At 47.2% G+C, this 21,773-nt stretch overlaps 1 protein-coding gene across 1 annotated transcript; it reads right to left on the reverse strand.

Annotated features, from left to right (window-relative positions):
• Positions 1 to 7,219: 7,219 nt before the first annotated feature.
• Positions 7,220 to 9,538, reverse strand: ZBTB3 (zinc finger and BTB domain containing 3). The gene is made up of 2 exons (XM_044261178.1): positions 9,453 to 9,538; positions 7,220 to 9,111 (listed from the first exon to the last, which is right to left on the reverse strand). Exon 2 carries the CDS (start codon positions 9,058 to 9,060, stop codon positions 7,495 to 7,497), a length of 1,566 nt encoding a protein of 521 aa, XP_044117113.1. The 5' UTR covers positions 9,061 to 9,111; positions 9,453 to 9,538; the 3' UTR covers positions 7,220 to 7,494.
• Positions 9,539 to 21,773: the final 12,235 nt, after the last annotated feature.

Here is a 21,773-nt window from a genome sequence, read left to right on the forward strand (position 1 = left end):
GAAATTTATTGCACTAGGGGCACCTGGGTGGCTCAGTGGGTTAAAGCCTCTGCCTTCGGCTCAGGTCATGATCCCAGGATCCTGGGATCGAGCCCCGAATCAAGCTCTCTGTTCGGTGGGGAAACTGCTTCCCCACTCACCCACCGCCTGCTTCTCTGCATACTTGTAATCTCTGTCAAATAAACAAATAAAATATTAAAAAAAAATAAATTTATTGCACTAATCCTTTTATTAGCTCTGCAAAGAGACCAAGTGGTCAGCCTTACATTTCAGTCTTTATTTCAAAGACCACCTTCTAATGGAGATGTTAATGAACAAGAAATTTGTCAAAGATAGGCAGTCACCTGTGGGTCTAGGGGAGATCCAGCCAGCCCACATCCTGAAGGAATCCCAGAGGGCACCTCAATCTCTGTACTCAGAAGTTTGTGGTGGGGGAGGCAGCTCACCGTACTAATCCTTAATGGATTCCATGCAGAATTTCAGGGCTTGATTGACAGGAAAGCATTGTGGATGTGAAGGTACGTACTTGGGCAAAGAAGGGACAATTTAGACCAGTGTCTTCCCAACCCCTGCCCACCACCTTTACAGTTTTGCCAAAACCACATACTACCTACGCTATTATTTTCTTTCTTTCTTTTTTTAAAGATTTTATTTATTTATTTGACAGAGATCACAAGTAAGGCAGAGAGGCTGGCAGAGAGAGAGGGGGAAGCAGCCTCCCTGCTGAGCAGAAAGCCCAAAGTGGGGCTCAATCCTAGGACCCTGGGACCATGACCCAAGCTGAAGACAGAGGCTTTAACCCACTAAGCCACCCAAGCACCTCTACACTATCATTTTCAAAGGAACTTTGGGACAGAGGAACATGTTAAATGATATCGTGAGGATATAATCCACAAACTGCAAACTGTGAAACTATAAGACAAACAACCCAGTTTCCTCAATAAATAAATTGCAGGAGGGGCACCTGGGTGGCTCAGTCAGGTAAGCACCTGACTTTGATTTCAGCTCAGGTCATGATCTCAGGGTTGTGCGATTAAGCCCCAAGTCAGGCTCTACACTTAGTGGGGAGTCTGCTTGAGATTCTCTCTGCTTCAGCCCTCCACACCACCCCCCACCCCCACCGCTTGCATTCATGCTGTCAATAAATAAAATCTTTTTTAAAAATGCAGGGGAAAGGGGAGAGGAACTTATAGATTAAAAAAGGTTTAAGACAACCAAACAAATGTGACTCTGATTCTGATTTGAATTCTGGATTTGGATTCTGATTTGAAAACAAAACAACTGAGGGGCACCTGGGTTGGTTAAGCCTCTGACTTCAGCTCAGGTTATGATCTCAGGGTCCTGGGATTGAGTCCCACGTCTGGCTCCCTGCTCAGTGGGGAGCCTGCTTCTCGCTCTCCCTGTGCCCCTCCCCTTACTTGTGTGCCTGTGCTGTTCTTTCTCTCTCTAATAAATAAATGAAATCTTCTATTGAAAAAAAAAAACCCAAAACCTAAAACAACTGAAAGTTTGAGATAAGGGTGCCTGGCTGGCTAGTTCGAGTATGACTCTAGATCTCAGGATTGTGGGTTCAAGCCCCATCCTGGGTATAGAGGTTACTTAAAAATAAAATCTTTAGGGCACCTGGGTGGCTCAGTTGGTTGATCGACTGCCTTCGGCTCAGGTCATAATCCTGGACTTCCAGGATCGAGTCCCGCATTGGGCTCCCAGCTCCGTGGGGAGTCTGCTTCTCCCTCTGACCTTCTCCTCCCTCGTGCTCTCTCTCACTCATTCTCTCTCAAATAAATAAATAAATAAATAAAATCTTTGGGGGCACCTGGATGGCTCAGTCTGTTAAGCATCTGTCTTATGCTCAGGTCATGATCCTGGGGCCCTGGGATCAAGTCCCACATTGGGCTCCTTGGTCAACGGCAAGTTTGCTTCTCCATCCCCCTCTGCCCCTCCCCGCTGCTCATGCTCTCTCTGTCAAAAAAATAAAATCTTTTTTTTTAAAGATTTTATTTATTTATTTGACAGACAGAGATCATAAGTAGGCAGAGAGGCAGGCAGAGGGAGAGAGAGAAGCAGGCTCCCCGCTGAACAGAGAGCCTGATGCGGGGCTGGATCCCAGGACCCTGGGATCACGATCCGAGCCGAAGGCAGAGGCTTTAACCCACTGAGCCACCCAGGTGCCCCTAAATAAAATCTTTTAATAAAAAAAAAGAAAATCTTTAAAGAAGATCTTAAGAATAAATAAGTTTATGAGATAAATTTGAACTAGAATTCTTGGAGTGGAGAAAAGGATTTTTGCCAGTTTTGTTGAGTGTGATTAAGGTATTCAGTATTTTTTTAAGACTTTATTTATTTATTTGACAGACAGAGATCACAAGTAGGCAAAGAGCCAGGCAGAGAGAGAGATGGAAGCAGGCTCCCCACTGAGCGAAGAGCTTGATGCGAGGCTCGATCCCAGGACCCTGGGATCGTGACCTGAGCCGAGGGCAGAAGCTTAACTCACTGAGCCACCCACGCGCCCCTGGATGTTGTATTTTTTTTTTTTAAGAGTTCTTTTAGGGGTGCCTGGGCGTCTCAGTCCTTGAAGCAGCTGCCTTTGGCTCAGGTCATGATCCCAGGGTCCTGGTTCAAGCCCCACATCAGGCTCCCTGCCCAGGGAGGAGTTTGCTTCTCCCTCTGCCTCTGCCTCTAACCCCCGGCTTGTACTCTGTCTCAGTCACTTTCTATCTCTCAAATAAATGAATAAAATCTTAAAAATAAATATATTAAGAGTTCCTTTAGAGGTGCCTGCCAAAATCACTTACTGACAATGGGGTAGGGGACTTTGGAAGATTTCATATCATTTGCCAAAACAAAACAAAAACCCAGAAAAGTAAATATATTTTACAATAAAAATAGTATATCTCCAGGTAAATCATCTTTGGAAACATTGGCTTTGGCGACATTAAAATTAGAAATTCATGCTTGTGATCTCTCTCTGTCAAATAAATAAATAAAATCTTAAATAAAATAAAATAAAATAAAATTAGAAATTCAGGGGACGCCTGGGTGGCTCAGTTGGTTAAGCTGCTGCCTTTGGCTCAGGTCATGATCCCAGCGTCCTGGGATCCAGTCCTACATCGGGCTCCTTGCTCAGCAGGAGCCTGCTTCTCTGTCTGCCTCTGCCTGCCACTCTACTCTGTCTGCCTGTGTTCACTCTAACAAATAAATAAAGAAAATCTTAAAAAAAGAAAAACTGAAATTCGGGAGTGCCTGGGTGGCTCAGTCAGTTAAGCACACAACTCTTATCTCCGAGTTTGAGCTCCATGTTGGATGGAGAGATCACTTAAAAAAATAGTTGGGATGCCTGGGTGGTTCAATTGGTTAAGCATCTGACTCTTGATTTTGGCCCAGGTCATGATCTTGGGGTTCTGAGATAGAGCCCCACATTGGACTTTACACTGGGTAAACTGCTTGAGATTCTCCCTCTCCCTCTGCCCCTTCCCCCCACCCACACCCAATCCCCAGCCTTGAGCCTACGCTCACACACACACACTTCTCTAAAGCAAGACAAAAATAGATAAAATGGAAATCCAAAGCAAAGGACTAAAATGATGACTTTTGTGAAGCAAGGTCTGGCCAAATGTCTGGTGATTGAAGACACAATAGGCAGCAAATGAAATCATACTCTTAACAAAACTGCCAGTTAAGAAAAGATTTTAAATTAAAAAAGAAAAGAGGAGCACCTGGGTGGTTGAGTTGGTTAAGCTACTGCCTTCGGCTCAGGTCATGATCCTGGAGGCCTGGGATTAAGTCCTGTTTCAGGCTCCCAGCTCCATGGGGAGTCTCCTTCTCTCTCAGACCTTCTCCCCTCTCATGCTCGCTCTCTCTCTCTCTCAAATAAATAAATAAAATCTTTTTTAAAAAAAGAAAGAAAGAAAATAATTAAAATTCTAAATTAATAAAGCTCTAGGGGCGCCTGGGTGGCTCAGTGGGTTAAGCCGCTGCCTTCGGCTCAGGTCATGATCTCAGGGTCCTGGGATCGAGTCCCGCATCAGGCACTCTGCTCAGCAGGGAGCCTGCTTCCTCCTCTCTCTCTCTGCCTGCCTCTCTGCCTACTTGTGATCTCTCTCTGTCAAATAAATAAATAAAATCTTTAAAAAAAAAAAGTTAAAAAAAAAATTAAATTAAATTAAAGCTATAGAGTCACCTGGTTGGCTCAGTCAGTATGGCGTGCAGCTCTGGCTCTTGGGGTTGTAAGTTCGAACCCCACGCTGAGCGTAGAGATTACTTAAAACAAAATTAAAAATCTTAAAAGAATTGTATCTCTAAAGCTGGAGAGCAAAAGGTGGTTGTCTGAAAACTAAATTCGCTTATAGCTCAAAAATAAAATTTTAGGGTGAAACTCTTGGTAGGCTGGAGCCCAGCCCTCACCCTCATAAAAGGAGGCTGATTCTGGCTCAGTAAAATGCAGTGTCATCCAATAATTAGGACTGTCCAGCGATAGACTATGTTTCCTCTGGGGATAATGAGTTCTGTTTTTTTTTATGATTATTTATTTGACCTCTATACACAATGTGGGGCTTGAAGTCATGACCCTGAGACCAAGAGTCACAAGCTCCACCGACTGAATGCCAGGTGCCCCAGGTTCTTCTTCAAGCAGGGGTTTCACACTGGCAATAGGAGGAGCCAATGTTGGCTAGAGGTTGGATGAGCTCACCTGTGGTTCCTTGAATTCAGGAAGGAAACCATTGAGAAGCCCGGAATGAGAAAATTCTCTATAGCTCCCACCTCTATAGACCGGTAGAGACTGCTCCTGGCGACCAGCAGATACAGTGACACAACCGTGGCCTTGCGTGTTGGCTGTTGTGCTGTCTTCAACATCTCGCAGATTCCTAATTTCCACTGCCAGGGAAACTGGCATCTCATGCTGGGAACTGAAAGCAAATGCTGGCTCTGGAGGAGAACCACACCAAGCAACAGACCCTCTTTAGGTGTTACACATGGCCAAGACTGTAACAAAGGTTACTGTTTTCCAGACTGTCTAGAGAAATAGTATGCATGATATATACATGTAGACCCCATATTATGTCTTGCTTTTACGAATTGATGTTCTGAGGCAACTGATTTTATTTTATCTCCCCATCCCCCTTATTTAAAAAAAATTTTTTTAAAGATGTTATTTATTTATTTATTTGACAGACAGAGATCACAAGTAGGCAGACAAACAGGCAGAGAGAGAGAGGGAGAAGCAGGCTCCGCACTGAGCAGAGAACCTGATGTAGGGCTTGATCCCAGGAAACTGGGATCATGACCCGAGCTGAAGGCAGAGGCTTTAATCCACTGAGCCACCCAGGCTCCCCCTTTTTTAAAAAATATTTTATTTGAGGGGCGCCTCGGTGGCTCAGGTCATGATCCCAGAGTCTTGGGATCAAGCCCGGCATTGGGCTCCCCGCTGAGTAGGGAGCCTGCCTCTCCCTCTCCCCCTCCCCGGGCTTGTGTTCCCTCTCTTGCTGTCCAATAAATAAATAAATAAATAAATCTTTAAAAAAGTGAATAAAAAAATAAAAATTTTGAGAGAAAAAGGGAAAGAGAGAGCACGTTCCAGGACACAAGTGGAGGAGGGGCAGAGGGAGCAGCAGACTTCCCCGCTGAGCAGGGAGCCCAATGTGGGGCTCAACTCTAGGACCCTGGGATCATGACCTGAGCGGAGGGCAGATGCTTAACTGACTGAACCACCCAGGTGGCCAAAATTTACCCTTTTAAAGGCAATGGATTGTTTTTAGGCAACTGATAGTTACTCTAGGCAAGACATTGGAAAAGGTGCTCCACTCAGCTAGAACTTACCGTGTGTATATATGTCTTGCCTTGTTACTGATGCCAAGGAATTAAAGTGGGAATATATATTTGCACAAATGAAATTAGCCATTTGGACAAACTAAAAGGTTATTCCAACACAAATGAAAGGCAAAGAATTCATTCAGCTGTGAAAATGTTAAGCATCAATGGTTTGCTTCCTTCAATGCCCCAGATACGGAGTTTCCTTTGGCCAATCTCTGTGTTTGGTCCGCCTTCCTCTAACTCAGAAACAGAAGCTTGCCGGCAGGAGCTTACAATGCAGAGGAGTACAGATAAATACAAAAAGAGAGAAAATAAATTCAGAAAAGTGACTCATTTTCATCTTCTCCTAACTCTTCCTTGTTGCTTTTTTTGCACTCGATTCCGTATGTGCAGAATCGAGAATGTTTTTCGGGAGCCCTCCTACCCTATGGCACCACTGTTCACAGAGAACAGAAGAGGAGGCCCCTTCTGTTGCCGGCCCAGAGCTCCCAGAACCCACCTCAACACCCCAGACTCCCCTTTCTCTGGGGTCTCTACTGCCAGTAACCACTGTGCAACCACAACTGAGTAATCTGACTTCTCAAGGCTGTCCTCATGCCTTTCAGGTGAGGGAGTTGGACTAGAGGAACTTAAAGATCGTGTCAGCTGGAGTTCCTCGCTTTCATTTTTCCCAAGCCCCCATCTTTCCGGTACCACAGGCCCTCCTCCTCCTCCCCCTAAAACCCATCACCCCAGAGCTTCATATTTTCTGCCTTCGGGTTCCTCATCTTCAGGGACCTCAACCCACATCAGGACACACAGGCAACAATTTCAAGTCATCGGTAACAGTGTCTGTTGCTGAAACAGTCACCCACAGACTTTCTATAATGGAAGCAGAGGCGAAGGGGTAAGGGAGCAAAGCCAAATACTCATGAGGATGAAAGAGAAAACTGCTGGTTTTCTCAACAACGTTCGAACCCAGCACAGTGGGCATGGTGTTTGAAGCCCAGGACTCAAACTCTGGCTTGCCCCTTAACTCGCCCTGTGACCCGCAATAGGTTAACCTGATTTTTGAGTCTCACGTTTCCTTGCCTGTGGAAAAAGGAAAGGGGAGGGGAGTGCCAATACCTCATCAAGTTGTTGAGAATTAAGGATTTTTATGAATCCTCAGTACAGCCCAGGACCTGGGAGCTCAACTACAATGATTAAACCATCACTGGGTACGATTCCCTCAATAGTACACTTCTCCTAAGTCAAATCCGTATTGCGCTCTGCCTGTCCCACTTTTTTCCCCTCAAAAGCAACCTAACCCTGAACCCTACCCCAGGTACAGATGTCAGCCTCCTAAAAGATCGGCAGGAGAAGTATGAAAAAAATCAGGAGGCACGCAGGTTTGTGGAATAAACCAGCCGACACGGGTCCAAAGAGATACTTTCACTGCTAGCTTTATGGTCCAGAAGGCAGGGTGGGAAGCAATTACAGCTCAGAAAAATGTGCCCTTGGAGAGGAGCCGACCGAGATGCACCCGCTTCACGAAGTCCCGCTGTCTGGCTGGGTAAAGAAAAACCGGTGGGAATTCTCCCGCCTGCGCAAGAGGTTCATTCTGTTCCGCCAGCAGGGGAAAAGAAAAAGCTTCCAGTCTCTGCTGCCCCCTAATGATGGCAAGAGCAGGCCTAGCATCGGCTTATGATGCTCCTGCAGGTGTCAGTTTTTGGGGCCGAGTACAAAATCTTTAGGTGGCCCTCCGCCACCGCCACCGCCACCGCTGTTCTGCTTGTCTGCTGTCGGGGAGCCGTGGAGGGGCTGCACTCCTAGGAGGGGGCCAGCCTCTGGATCCGGCTTGCTGCGTTTGGCCAGGTCCTCATTGTGAGCCTTGCGGATGTGTCGGTAGAGGTCCCCCGACTGGGTGTAGCTGCGCAGACAGTAGCGGCACTCGTAGGGTCGCTCACGTGTGTGCACCGTGGCGTGTCGCCTTAGTGTGTAAGAACATGAGAAGGTCTTCCCACATGTCTTGCAAGTGGGCACGTCCTCGGTAAAAACCCCAAAACTTCCCGGGGTTGCTTCATACTCAGAAGGCAGGTAAAGTGGCTCATGCAGGGCCGCGGGCGCAGGCAAGGGCGATGTCACCAGTCCTCGGGGATACTGCCCCGGCCCTGGCAGCAAATGGTAGGGTAGGTGAGGATCTGGGGGCAGGAAGTGATCACTTGGCCCCACCTCCTCCAGTCCGGCTGCTCTCGGCTCCTCAAAAGCCTCTGGCTGAGGGGGCTGTCCACCATACATTGCTCCCCCTGGCGGGAACAGTCCCTCGGGGCCCTGACGCTGTTCCTCGGACACATCGGGCTCCTCGTCAGAAATCACAATAGCTTCTACTTTCACCTGGACCAGCTCAGCTTCCGCGGGCGCTGGAGCCTGCGATGGAACCGGGACAGGGACCGGGGCAGCTGCTGGAGCAGGAGGATAGAAGCCTTGCAGTGGTCCCCCAGCACCCCTTGGTTCCACCACCCTCAGACTCTCAGTCCCCACATCAAGGGGAGCCAGAGGCTCTGCCGAAACTGTTGGAAGGCCTGAAGACAAGTAGTTTGAAGGAATGGTCTCTGTGGAGCTACTGGGGCTGGCGAGGGAGACATCAGCCACTGGTGCAGGAGGTGCCCGGAGATGTGGGGAGTCGACCTCCACGCCAGGCTGGGTCGTGTCAGCTCCCCCGGGCATTGGTGGCTCATCTGGAGGACAGACTGTCGGTGAGGGAGCTGCAGGGCCTTTCCATTCCCCTTTGCCCCAGGGGCCTGATGTCTCGGCAGATGCCAACGAAGGCTGGGGGCCACGGGAAGTGGGCAAAAACTCCAAACTAGGGGGCTGGGAGTTGGTTTCCTCCTCCTTCTTGGTACTGTCTGCCTCGGCCAGGGCCCGGGCTTGCAGCCGCCGCTTACACACTTTAACGATGTCATTCATGTGCAAGTAGCTGGCAGCAGCCAGCACATCCTCCACAGGGGTATCCCCCCTCAGGACCAGCTGGCCAGCATACATGAAGTCCAGAAGCAGCCCAAACGCTGGGGCCGTGACAATCTCATTGTGGATGCACACCAGATCCCTCTTGTCCAGTTCCCGCTCTTTGTAGAAAAGCTGGAAGAACGGGCTGCAGGAGGCCAGAACAGCCCGATGGGCCAAGAACTGGGTGCTACCCACCATTACGGTGCAGTCACAGAGGAAACCCTGGGACCGCTGCTCTCGCAGGCTCTGCAACAGCTGCTGGCTGTGTTCTGGGAACTCCATAGCACCCCACGAAGGGAAAAGGACCCTAGGAAGGGCCCCACCAGTGGCTCCCTGGGAAGAGAGGACAGTAGGTTAGGGCAGGTAACCTCCCCAGCAACCTTCACCTTAGCCTGAGATTTCACCTGCCACCCCAAAGCCTCTGGCAACACGGTCCTGGCCCCAAAACGCCCGCTGAAACTACTACCCTCCTTTCTCCTAGGTCACACCCAGTGATCTCTTAGCCCCGCCCATTCGGCCCAACCTTAGAAGCAGGCCCCGCCCCCACCCGTAAAACCACGCCCCGGAAGTCCCGCCCCCTAACCAGCCTACGCTTCCTCGATGCCCACCCAGTGGCTTCCAGCAGCTTCCCCAACTAGGAGTCTCTTTTGCTTCCAGGCCTTCCCGGGAGGTACCTCTATGCCCCACTCCAAAAACTCCCCTGAGCCTCTCTCCTCGCCTTCCAGGGGCTAAGAAGTCCTAGGGTGGGAACTAGCAGAGAAAGCCGATCCCTCACCCACCAGCGAGAAACCACCGGCGAGCTCCGCCCCCTCCCACCTCCTCAGTTTTAATTGGCTAAAATTGGCCTTCCCTGGGCACGGATTGGTTCACTGTCCACTAACCATCCCCCTGCTCCAAGCGGCGTCTGCAAGTGGGTGCCGGTGGCCGTTACTCCGGAAGCTAGGCGCAGGATTGGTTGGCGCTCCTGTCCTAAACTTTTCCTCGTCGTCCCGCCTTCTTTGCCCTAGAGACCTCGTGATTGGCTGAGCTTCACCTACCTGCGGCGGTAGGAGGGCGGGGATCGGCTCTATGGAGATAAGCGCAAAGTCCTCTGGCTTGGGCTCGAGGCCCGCCGCTCTGCAAGGTGTTGTGCTCAGGGTGGCTAGGAAAGGGAGAACCCAAAAACCCTAATCTGATGGCTCCAGACCCCTGGGTCAGAAATGGTGGCGTCCTTTCACCCGATCATACCGTCCTTAGCCTAATTCCCGTAGTCAATTTACAGTGAAGAGAGGAGAGTGCCCTTCTCTGTGTCTGCAGGGGCCTGGGAGGTGCTGATGGAAGGGAAGGAGTGGGGGCATGGCCTTAAAATTTACCAGCACAAAAAAAAAAAAAAAAAAATTTACCAGCACAGGAAAATAGGAGAATAAAGAGTGTGGTTACTCCCCCCACCTTTTTTTTTTAAAGTAGGCTCGATGTCCAACATGGAGTGTTTACTCAGGACCCTGAGACCAAGGATCATACGCTCCACCGACTAAGCTGCAAGAACATGGTAGCATGGTTTTTGTTTTTGTTTTCGGGTTTTTTTGGGTTTTTTCTTTTTTTTTTTTTTGACTGTTTTTTCCCCCCTTTGAGTGTGATTGCTTCTGAATAAATCTTTTGAGGGTACCTAGGTAACCAGCAGAAGAAGGGGTATTAATTGGGAGTTATCGATACCTGTCTCTTCTCTGACCAGGGCAATGTATTGGCAGGGTTTCCATAGGGGTAACTCAGTGCACTTCACCCCTTTTCGCCCCTTCACCCACCATACTAAGTATCTTCACATTGTTCTGCAGCAATGTGAAGGTCTCCAATGAGACCTAACCAGAAATTAAGGACATTAATCAAGCTTTCATCCTTGTACTTGAGCCCTACGGGCCATATTGATCTTGGCTTGAGATCCCATCTTTTCAAGATACCCTCCAAGCCACACAATATTGCACAGAAATTAAAACTAATGTAAGCAACATATCATTTTTGGGGGGACCTGGGTGGCTCAGTGGGTTAAGCCTCTGCCTTTGGCTCAGGTCATGATCTCAGGGTCCTGGGATTGAGCCCCACATCAGGCTCTCTGCTCAGCAGGGAACCTGCTTCCTCCTCTCTCTGCCTGCCTCTCTGCCTACTTGTGATCTCTCTCTCTCTGTCAAATAAATAAATAAAATCTTTTAAAAATATATATCATTTTTGGGGAAAATATATTTTCAAACAAAAAAAGTAGTGATAATTAGCGGCAATTTTTTATATTTCCACAAATTTCTTTAATGTCTGGCTTAATAGAAGACTGGTGGATTCTGCTTCGGTTTTCAAGCTATTATGAGATATTGTGTTGTGTTGTGTTGATTATGTGAAGAAAATGCCTCACACAAGTATTAGTGCATGGAATCTCATTGGCCACGGAGACAACTTTGTGTTCTACTCTGAGTGGAGTGGGAAGTCATTGATGGTTATTTTTATTTTATTTTATTTATTTATTTGACAGAGAGAGATCACAAGTAGACAGAGAGGCAAGCAGAGAAAGAGAGAGAGAGAGAAAGAGAAGCAGGCTCCCCGCTGAGCAGAGAGCCCGATGAGGGAGGGGCTCGATCCCAGGACCCTGAGATCATGACCTGAGCCAAAGGCAGAGGCTTAACCCACTGAGGCACCTAGGTGCCCCCATTGATGGGTTTTTGTTTTTGTTTTTATTTATTTATTTATTTGACAGAGAGAGAGATCACAAATAGGCAGAGAGGCAGGCAGAGAGAGAGAGAGGAGGAAGCAGGCTCCCTGCTGAGCAGAGAGCCTGATGCGGGACTCGATCCCAGAACCCTGAGATCATGACCTGAGCCGAAGGCAGCGGCTTAACCCACTGAGCCACCCAGGCGCCCCTTGATGGGTTTTAAGTAGAGGAATGTTCTGATATGATTCTATGATTCTAGTTCTTAGAGGCTTATCCTGGCAACTCAGTGGAGAAGGAAGCATAGGGGATCAAAGTGGGAGGAAGGTGTGGGAATGGTCCCAGAGGAGATGATGGTGCCTTGACAAATGTAGTGGTGGATGTAGCTGGAGAGAAATGCTAGGTCAACAGAATTTCCTAAAGCAAGGGTAGGGAATTAGGAACAAGAGAAAAAAAAGTCAGAATTTTGGCATGAGCAGTGGTATGACTGGTAGAACCATTTTCTGAGAGGTGAGCAATGGGAAATCGAGTGTTCTGCTTCTGATCCTTTAAGCAGAGCTTCCTCTTAGCCAGTTAAGACTTGTGAGCCTGAAGATCAGGGGGAATGTTGGGGGTGGAGATACATGTTGGGGAATGTCATCAGTATATAGATGGTATATTTAAAACCAAGGGACTAGAGGGATCCCCCCCTGTACAGTAGAGGGCTGCTGGAGTTGGTAAGCAGTAAAGAACATAGGCTTTTCAGGAAGGTGAAGCAGTTTGGTTTCTACAGGTTCAGAAGAGATCGGAATGAAGGTGAGTCAGAGTTTGGGCACAAAGACTGAGTGTGTGTCACACTCTGGGATTGCCATGCCTACTGGACCTAGGTTAAAAAAAATTTTTTTTTAAAGTAAGTTCTGTGTCCATCATGGGGCTTAAACTCATGACGTTGTTATGAAGAATCACATGCTCTACTGACTGAGCCAGGCAGACACCCCTGAAATTTCTTGTTTTAGCTTTGCATTTGCCATGTTGCGGGGTGCCTGGGTGGCTCAGTTGGTTGGGGAACTCCCTTTGGCCCAGGTCGTGATTCCAGGGTCCTGGGATCAAGCCCTGCATCAGGCTCCTTGCTCCCAGGACCCGGGGACCATGACCTGAGCCAAAGGCAGACACCCAGCGACTGTCGTAGAGGTTACAAAAATAAAATCTTAGGGGGACCTGGGTGGTTCAGTGTGCTAAGCCTCTGTCTTCGGCTCAGGTCATGATCTCAGGGTCCTGGGATGGAGCCCCGCATCAGGCTTTCCGCTCAGCAAGGAGCCTGCTTCCCCATCCCTCTCTGCCTGCCTACTTGTGATCTCTCTTTCTCTTTCTGTCAAATAAATAAATAAAAATCTTAAAAAAAAATCTTAGTAAATAAAAAAAATAAAATAAAAAAAATAAAAAAAATCTTAGTAAATAAATAAATACCAAAAGAAACTTCATACAGTATCAATTCCTCCCCCCAAAAGCTTGAAAAGCTTTGCTTCTGTGTATTTGTGTATTAGTCGAAGTTAGATAACCATCTACCATTTATTTAGCATTTGTTAAGGTCTAACAGCATGCTGTTAGACAGATTATATCTCTAATTCCAAAATAGTCTTCCTGCTCTCCATTAGGCCGAAACATCAGCTTCACCTTGGTTACATAACTTGGCAAAGGTCACACGGCAGAACTGGGGGCACGTGGGTGGTTCAGTGGGTTAGAGCCTCTCTCTTCAGCTCGGGTCATGATCTCAGGGTCCTGGGATCAAGCCCTGCATCGCGCTCTCTGCCCGGCAGCGAGTCTGCTTCTCCCTCTCTCTCTGCCTGCCTCTCTGCCTACTTGTGATCTCTATCAAAATAAAATCTTACAACATAAAAGGCAGAGCTGAGATTGAGTTTAAGACTACTTTCAAAACCACACCCCTAACCATTCTGTAGATCTATCTTCCTAGAGTGTCTGCAGGGTGGTTTTCAGGGTTGTTAGTACCAATGGTCAGAGGATTTAGACTTGGTTGGGGGCAGAGGTATCCTAGTTGTTGGAAAAACAGGTGGCGCAGAGGGAGGAGTCCAGAACCAGGAAGAGGGGGAGTGGGGATGGATGGTCTTGCTCAGAGATCACCCTCCAGCAGGACCTGCTACTACTGTTTGTCTTTAGAAAACAGTGACTGACATCACAAGGGCTCCTCTCTAAAAAGTGATAGCAGGGGCTACTGGGTGGCTCAGGAGGTTAAGCCTCTGCCTTTGGCTCAGGTCCTGGTCTCAGGGTCCTGGGATCAAGCCCCACATCGGGCTCTCTGCTCAGCAGGGAACCCGCTTCTCCCTCTCTCTTTGCCTGCGTGTCTGCCTACTTGTGATCTCTCTCTGTGTCAAATAAATAAATAAAATCTTTAAAAAAGAGAGAGAGAGAGAGAGAGATAGCAAATGATAACTGAATCTTCCAACAGACTTTCTTTGTGTGCCAAATCTCAGTACAGCTGATTGGTAGCCATTGCTGTTCTCTCCATCCTAGCTTGTCTCTCTCTGATCTGGAGGCTTTGGAAGCAAAGGGATCAGGGCTTGGGGAAAATGTATCAAGGCCAGACCAGGTTCAGCCAGTCTTTGCTGACAAAATCCAAAGGCAGAGAAACAAGAGGTGGTGAAATAAGAAAGGAGTTTCAGGGAGGCTAACACTGGGGAAGACAGAAGATTACCATCTCAAAGACTGTAGACTGCCTCCAAAGGGCTGAAAATACTCCCACTTTCTATAAGGAAAATGCCAGACAAAGGCAGGTGGGTCAGGGGAGGTAGGTGGAGAAGGTCAAAGGGATCACTGTCTTGCCGGCAATCATGGGTGGGGTTTTGCGGGCTTAGGAGAGTCCCTAATGCTTGAAGGGGTAGTTTTGGTTTCCATCAAGGGATGCTTTGCCCTCAGGGTCTTCTGCTTGAGCCAAGAGAAGTGCTGGAATGAAGACCCCAACTAAAAAGTTTGAGGTCAAGATGGAGGCTACAGCCCTCTTTTACCCTGGGAAACCATTGGGTTACAAAAAGGGGAGAGACATTAGCCTTGAGTCTTGGATACATCAGTCTTGGCAAATAAGTGCATAAAAAATGTTCAACATCATTAGTCATTAGGGAAGTGAAAATTAAAACTACAATGAGCTACTACTACGCGTTTACTAGAATAGCTAAATAAACAAGCCTTGCTGACGGTGTCAAGTGCTGGAGAAGATATCAGAGCAACTGGATTTAGCCTGCGTATGCAATTATAGTATTTTACCATACCACACAGACACAATAGGTGTAAATTAACGCAAGAGCATTGATAATAGTAAACTGTGGGAAAATAACTAGGAAGAGATGAGGGTTTGTTTTTTTTTTAAGATTTTGCTGTACTCTTTAAAGAAATTTCTCTACCCAGGGGAGCCTGGGTGGCTCAGTGGGTTAAAGCCTCTGCCTTGGGCTCCTGTCAGGATCCCAAGGTTCTGGGATCAAGCCCCGCATCGGGCTCTCTGCTCAGCAGGGAGCCTGCTTCCCCCTCTCTCTCTGCCTGCCTCTCTGCCTACTTGTGATCTCTGTCTGTCAAATAAATAAAGAAAATCTTTAAAAAAAAAGAAAGAAATCTCTCTGCCCAACATGGCACTTGAACTTATAACCCCAAGATTAAGAGTCATATGCTCTACCAACTGAACCAGCCAGGCACTCCAGGCCCAGGAACTGATGAGTATTAAGTATCTATTAATAATTCTGACTCTAAATACAGTGTTTGTTTCCCCCAAACACATGCATATCAAGTAATTCTCAAATACCAGCTGAGTGTTCTACAATTCAGTTCAATTCTGAAACCATCTACATGGTAATAATATGGGGTTCCACAGGTTAAGGGCTCAGTCCAGTAAGAATGTTCCCTGTCCCCGCCCCCCTGCCCCCTGTAGATGCCAACTGGAAGTCCACATTGTCACCTGAGCTCACCTACTGGCTATACATTCTCCAAAGACTCTTTTTGGGTTTAGTCAATTTGTTAGAGTGGTTCATGAAACACAAAGATACATTGCACTTACTAGATGACAGGTTTATTATAAAACAATATAGAACTCAGTAAGAGTTGCATAGGGCAAGGTATGGGAAAAGGGTATGGAACTTCTAGGCTCTCTTTTAGGGCACTACTCAACCAGTGTCTTCAGGTATTTGCTGATCTAGAAGCTACCTGAACTCCATCCTTTTCGGTTTTTGTGGAGGCCTCAGTACACACATACCATGGATGAACTTGTTGGCCAAAGGTCAAGGATTCAACCTCCAGCCCCTCTCCTTTCCCTGGAGGTCAGGGGGTTGAGACAGAAAGATCCAACCTTTCAGTCATCAGGTTGGTTCCCCCAGCACCCAGTCCCTATTATTAGGTGATTTTCAGATGTCATCTCATTAACATAAACTTGGGTTTGAGAGGGGTGTGCTATGGGGTGCCTGGGTGGCTCAGTGGGTTAAGCTGCTGCCTTCGGCTCAGGTCATGATCTCAGGGTCCTGGGATCGAGTCCCGCGTTGGGTTCTCTGCTCAGCGGGGAGCCTGCTTCCTCCTCTCTCTCTCTGCCTGCCTCTCTGCCTGCTTATAATCTCTCTGTGTCAAATAAATAAAATCTTTAAAAAAAAAAAAAAAAAGAAGACACCTTTTAACACTGTTATCACTTAGGAAACTCTAAGTCTTTTAGGAGCTCTGGGCCAGGAAAGGAGAAGACCGAAAATGTATTTTGTAAGGGCCTATTCCACCAGAGCAGCCCCACCCCGGTTGAACGGCCATTTTGTTGTAAAACTTAAATTGACCTTGCCCCCCACCCAGGGGAATTTACTTAAAAGCAAGTCTGGGAAACGAGTCCCACCTAACGAAGTCCAAGTACAAGGGTGGGTCAGGCCAGGTGGAGGTATTCAATCAGTGGGGGCACATACTGTCTTCTAGCTACCAAGGAGTATGGGCCCCGCCCTTTGGGAGCCTTTTGGCGCCAATCCTTACCAAGGTGTGATAGGCTGGTTCAAATGTCTACTAGGGTAAATTGTAATCAATTTGTCACCTAGCATCACTGTGGAGTTTCCTGTGTGTGTTATAATCTCATTGGCCACCTGTGTTTCGCCAGGCCCAACCACATGGACTTTGCTCTATAAAAGTTAGTCTGGAAAGCAGGGAGGGGCAGTCCCGACCCGTCTGTTTGACGGTTGGGGCTGTTTCCTGATGCTTGGCATGAAATAAAGCTTTGCTTGACCTTCACTTTGTACCAGTATCCTTTAATCACGGACCCATTATTGGGGTATCCAATTTTGGGGGGACCCAACTATTATTATAAATTACAATTATCATAGTTACCTTTGGGTTTTTTCCCTAACTTTTTACTACGAATAATATCCAACACAAATAGAAGGAGACATGTAAGAAACCAATATTAGGGGCGCCTGGGTGGCTCAGTGGGTTATGATCAGTGGGTGGCTCAGGTTATGATCTCAGGGTCCTGGAATCGAGCCCCACATCGGGCTCTCTGCTCAGCAGGGAGTCTGCTTCCTCCCCTCTCTCTCTGCCTGCCTCTCCGACTACTTAATGATCTCTGTCAAATAAATAAATAAAATCTTAAAAAAAAAAAACCAGTATTACCCATCATCCAGCTTCAACAGTTATCAGTGCATTGCCAAACTTGCTTCATCTGTAATTCTGATGTGAGAAACAAAGGCAGAAAGAAATGTAGATAAAATTAAATGTCCTTACGGGACGCCTCAGTGGCTCAGTGGGTTAAAGCCTCTGCCTTTGGCTCTGGTCGTAGTTCCAGGGTCCTGGGATTGAGCCCTGCATTGAGCCCCGCATGGGGCTCTCTGCTCGGTGGGGGGCCTGCTTCCCCCTCTCTCTCTGCCTGTCTCTCTGCCGACTTGTGACCTCTGTCTGTCAAATAAATAAATAAAAATCTTTAAAAAATTAAATGTCCTTAAAAATTGCAGCCCACTGACAACTACTTGAAATAGGCAGATTATAACATTCCTCCAGGATCCTGAGTCTTCTTTAGCATATGAAAGTCCTTTTAGAATTTCCCTTATCTTTACTTGCCCCCCATTCAAGGTTGTAATCTGTTGTTCCTCACAGTCCAAACCTATCAGTGGCAGCTCTTGCTGCCCAGCCGTTCTGTCCCCTGTGCTTTAATAAAGCCACTTTTTTTGCACCTAAGACATCTCAAGAATTCTTTTCTGGACATCAACTCTGGACCCCACCAACTTCATCAACATTCCAAAAAGAGAAACAAACAAAAAAACCCAAAAAACCAAAAAATATCACCTCTGCCTTTAAAAAAAATGAAAAAATATATATATTCATTCATTTGTTCATGATAGAGAGCATGAGGAGGAGGGACGGGGGAGAGGGAGTGAGAATCTCAAGTAGACTCCATGCTGAGCGGGGAGCCCTACAGGAGGCTTGATCTCACAACAATGAGATCATTATCTAAGCCAAAACCAAGAGTTGGACACTTAACTGTGCCACCCAGGCACCTCCGCCTTTTTTTTTTTAAGTACAATTAATTTAATTGTAAGTTATAATAATAAACAGCATTAAATGTTTAATAAAGGCTGTATTTAACAGCTGGCTTGCAAAATTTCTCAAATAGTAAGAACTGGCTCAGGGCACTTGGCGCCTCAGTCGGCAGAGCATGCAACTTGATCTTGGGGTTGTACGTTCGAGCCCCCGCCCCCTATCAAACATGTGTACTGTCTCTTAAAAAAAAAAAATGCTTGGAAGTGATAAAGGCACTTGTAAATGACTTGGTTTGTGTAGGGACCTACTTAGCCATAGCAACTCCATCTCGGTTAAACAGCCATTTTGTTGTTTATGCAGTAAAACTTAAACTGAACCTGCCCCCCTCCCAGGAGAACTTACTTAAAAGCAAGTCTGGGAAACCAGTAAAATATGGTAGACCAGTCCCTGATAACAGAGCCCAAATACAAGGACGGGTCAGGTCAGGTAGAGATAACAGCCCAGAATGCAAGGACAAGTCCTGCCAGGTGAAGACAATCTCATTGGCCAGGCTCAACCACAGGGCCTTTGCTCTATAAAAGCTAGTCTGTGGGGGCGCCTGGGTGGCTCAGTGTTTAACCGGTTAAAGCCGCTGCCTTCGGTTCAGGTCATGATCTCAGGGTCCTGGGATTGAGTCCCCCATTGGGCTCTCTACTCAGCAGGGGGCCTGCTTCCCTTCCTCTCTATCTGCCTGCTTCTCTGCCTACTTGTGATCTCTGTCAAATAAATAAATAAAATCTTTAAAAAAAAATAAAGCCTCTGCCTTTGGCTCGGGTCATGATCTCAGGGTTCTGGGATCGAGACCCACATTGGGGTCTCTGTTCATTGGGGAGCCTGCTTTCTCCTTCTCTCTCTGCCTGCCTCTCTGCCTACTAGTGGCCTCTCTGCCTACTTGTGATCTCTCTCTGTGTCAAATAAATAAATAAAAATCTTAAAAAAAAAAAAAAAAAAAGAGACAGCCCCGACCGTTTGATTCTCCGTGCTGGCACAAAATAAAGCTTTGCTTGACCTTCGCTTTGTATCAGTCTCATTCCTTTGATCATGGAGCCCATCACATCAATTTGGACTCCCGCAGTCCTTTCAGAGTGGTAACAGAGGGAGTATCCGAGGTTTTGGGCTTTACTCATTTCATCCCTCTTGGAAAGAGCTTCCTAACTCCCAGCCGCAAAATAACTGACTTGTCCCATTTCACCCTGGGGACCAAGTGCCTGATAAGAGCTGGTCTGGGAAGGCCCCCACACACGGGTTTCAGCAACTCCAATAGCTAAGTGAAGCCTAGAGCCACCGTTCCAGATCCATCATTCCTGGTCAAACACTGGTCCCCAGTGGGGCCTAACAACAAGGAACCAAAATCCTTCTGTGAACCTAGAGAGGACCTCAAACTAGTCTTGAAGCAAGAAGACACAGATAAGTCTTTTTCCTTTTGCCTGTTGTCTCCTAACAGCATGTGGGGAGTTCACGAAAACATGCTCTATTCCTTGCTGGACCCCCGGCTGTACTCGCTCTTGCATTGTGCATTGGGCCTTGCCTCCTAAATGCCCTGACCCACTTTAGATCTTCCAGAATAAAGGTCGTTGAACTCCAAATGGTGGTGGTTCAGAAGGAGCCTCACGTGGAGATCAGACTAGACACCTCCCCGTGACAGATGCGGATGAGAGGAACCCTGACTACTGTCCCATCCATGCCCCTGACCAGCAGGACGTAGCTTCGATCGGTCATCGCCCTTTTTCCCTGGCAGTAGTTAGGGTTACCTCTTTAGAGGAGGGAAGGATGAAGGATAATTGCAAAACAGGCGGGCAGGAACAAGGCCCCCCACCCCTACCTTAAGAGGAAACCACTCTTTTTTTTTTTTTTTTAAAGATTTTATTTATTTATTTGACAGACAGAGATTGCAAGTAGGCAGAGAGGCAGTCAGAGAGAGGAGGAAGCAGGCTCCCTGCTGAGCAGAGAGCCCGATGTGGGGCTCGATCCCAGGACCTTGGGATCATGACCTGAGCTGAAGGCAGAGGCTTTAACCCACTGAGCCACCCAGGTGCTCCAAGAGGAAACCACTCTTTAAAGGATTTTACGCTGCTCTGGAAAGGGCCCTCCACTCTTCCCCATATGACAGGTGACAAAAGCCTGATTGGATGACAGGCACAGAGGGTTAATCAGATGAACACAGCCTGCCAATTAGCTCGTAAAAACCCCTAGACTTAGAAACTGGTGGCAACCTCTTCGGGTCTCCTTCCCGCTTGGGAAGGTTGTACTACCACTTTGATATTGCTCAATAAACCTTGCTTTGCTGCATGCAAAAAAAAAAAAAAAAGCTCTTGTAGCTTGTTCCAGCACCCCATTGTCCTTAAGGTTGCCTTTGAGGGGTCCACAATAGCCAAACTATGGAAAGAACCCAGATGTCCACAAACAGATGAATGGATAAAGAAGACGTGGTGCGGGCACCTGGGTGGCTCAGTTGGTTGGACGACTGCTTTCAGCTCAGGTCATGATCCTGGAGTCCCGGGATCGAGTCCCGCATCGGGCTCCCAGCTCCATGGGGAGTCTGCTTCTCCCTCTGACCTTCTCCTTGCTCATGCTCTCTCTCACTGTCTCTCTCTCAAATAAATAAATAAAATATTTAAAAAAAAAAAAAAAGAAGACGTGGTGGTGGGGCACCTGGGGGGCTCAGTAGATTAAAGCCTCTGCCTTTGGCTCAGGTCATGATCTCAGGTTCCTGGGATTGAGCTCTACAACAGGCTCTCTGCTCATCAGGGAGCCTGCTTCCCTTCTCTCTGCCTGCCTCTCTGCCTACTTGTGATCTCTGTCTGTCAAAAACAATAAAATCTTCTTTTTTTTTTAAAGATGTGGTATATATATATGTATATATATATATGTATACATACACACACACACACACACACAATGGAATACTACTCAGCCATCAAAAAATTGAAATCTTGCCATTTGCAAAGATGTGGTTGGAATTAGAAGGTTTTATGCCAAGCGAAATAAGTCAATCAGAGGAAGACAATTATCATATGATCTCGCTCATATGTGAGATTTAAGAAGCAAAACAAAAGGATCATAGGGAAAGAGGAAAAATAAAACAAGACAAAATCAGAGAGGGAGACAAACCGTTAGAGACTCTTAACTCTAGGAGACAAATTGAGGGTTTCTGGAGGGGTGGGGGATGGGGTAACTAGGTAATGGGCATTAAGGAGGGCGTGTGATGTGATGAGCACTGGGTATTATATGAGACTGATGAATCACTGACCTCTACCACTGAAACCAGTAATACACTGTATGTTAAATAATTGAATTTAAATTAAAAAAAAAGGGCGCCTGGGTGGCTCAGTGGGTTAAGCCGCTGCCTTCGGCTCGGGTCATGATCCCAGGGTTCTGGGATCGAGTCCCGCATCGGGCTCTCTGCTCAGTGGGGGGCCTGCTTCCCGTCCTCTCTCTCTGCCTGCCTCTCTGTCTACTGTGATCTCTCTCTGTCAAATAAATAATAAATAAATAAAAATCTTTAAAAAAATAAAAAAAAAAAGTTGCCTTTGAGGAGAGGCTGGCTGGAAAGAGAAGTTAGGACTGCTGAGGCCCATTCATCTGCTTCATTGCCCGATCCTCCAAAGGCGATCCATGGAGTCTGAGTGGCAGACTGGTGGGCTCAACAATTTTTGGAAATGGGCAATGTCCATGGGAACTGGTGTAAGAAACCTCTGAGGAAGCAGAAGTCTCTGTTCTTGCAGGAGTGTGGGTCAGACCCATTTACAACGTAAAAAAGCTTAGGTGCTGGGCATTGGTTCAAGGCCACAAGGACTGTCCTGGCTCTAGAACCTAA

Source organism: Neovison vison, chromosome 7 (assembly GCF_020171115.1).
Source record: "Neovison vison isolate M4711 chromosome 7, ASM_NN_V1, whole genome shotgun sequence".
Classification (NCBI taxonomy): Eukaryota; Metazoa; Chordata; class Mammalia; order Carnivora; family Mustelidae; genus Neogale; species Neogale vison.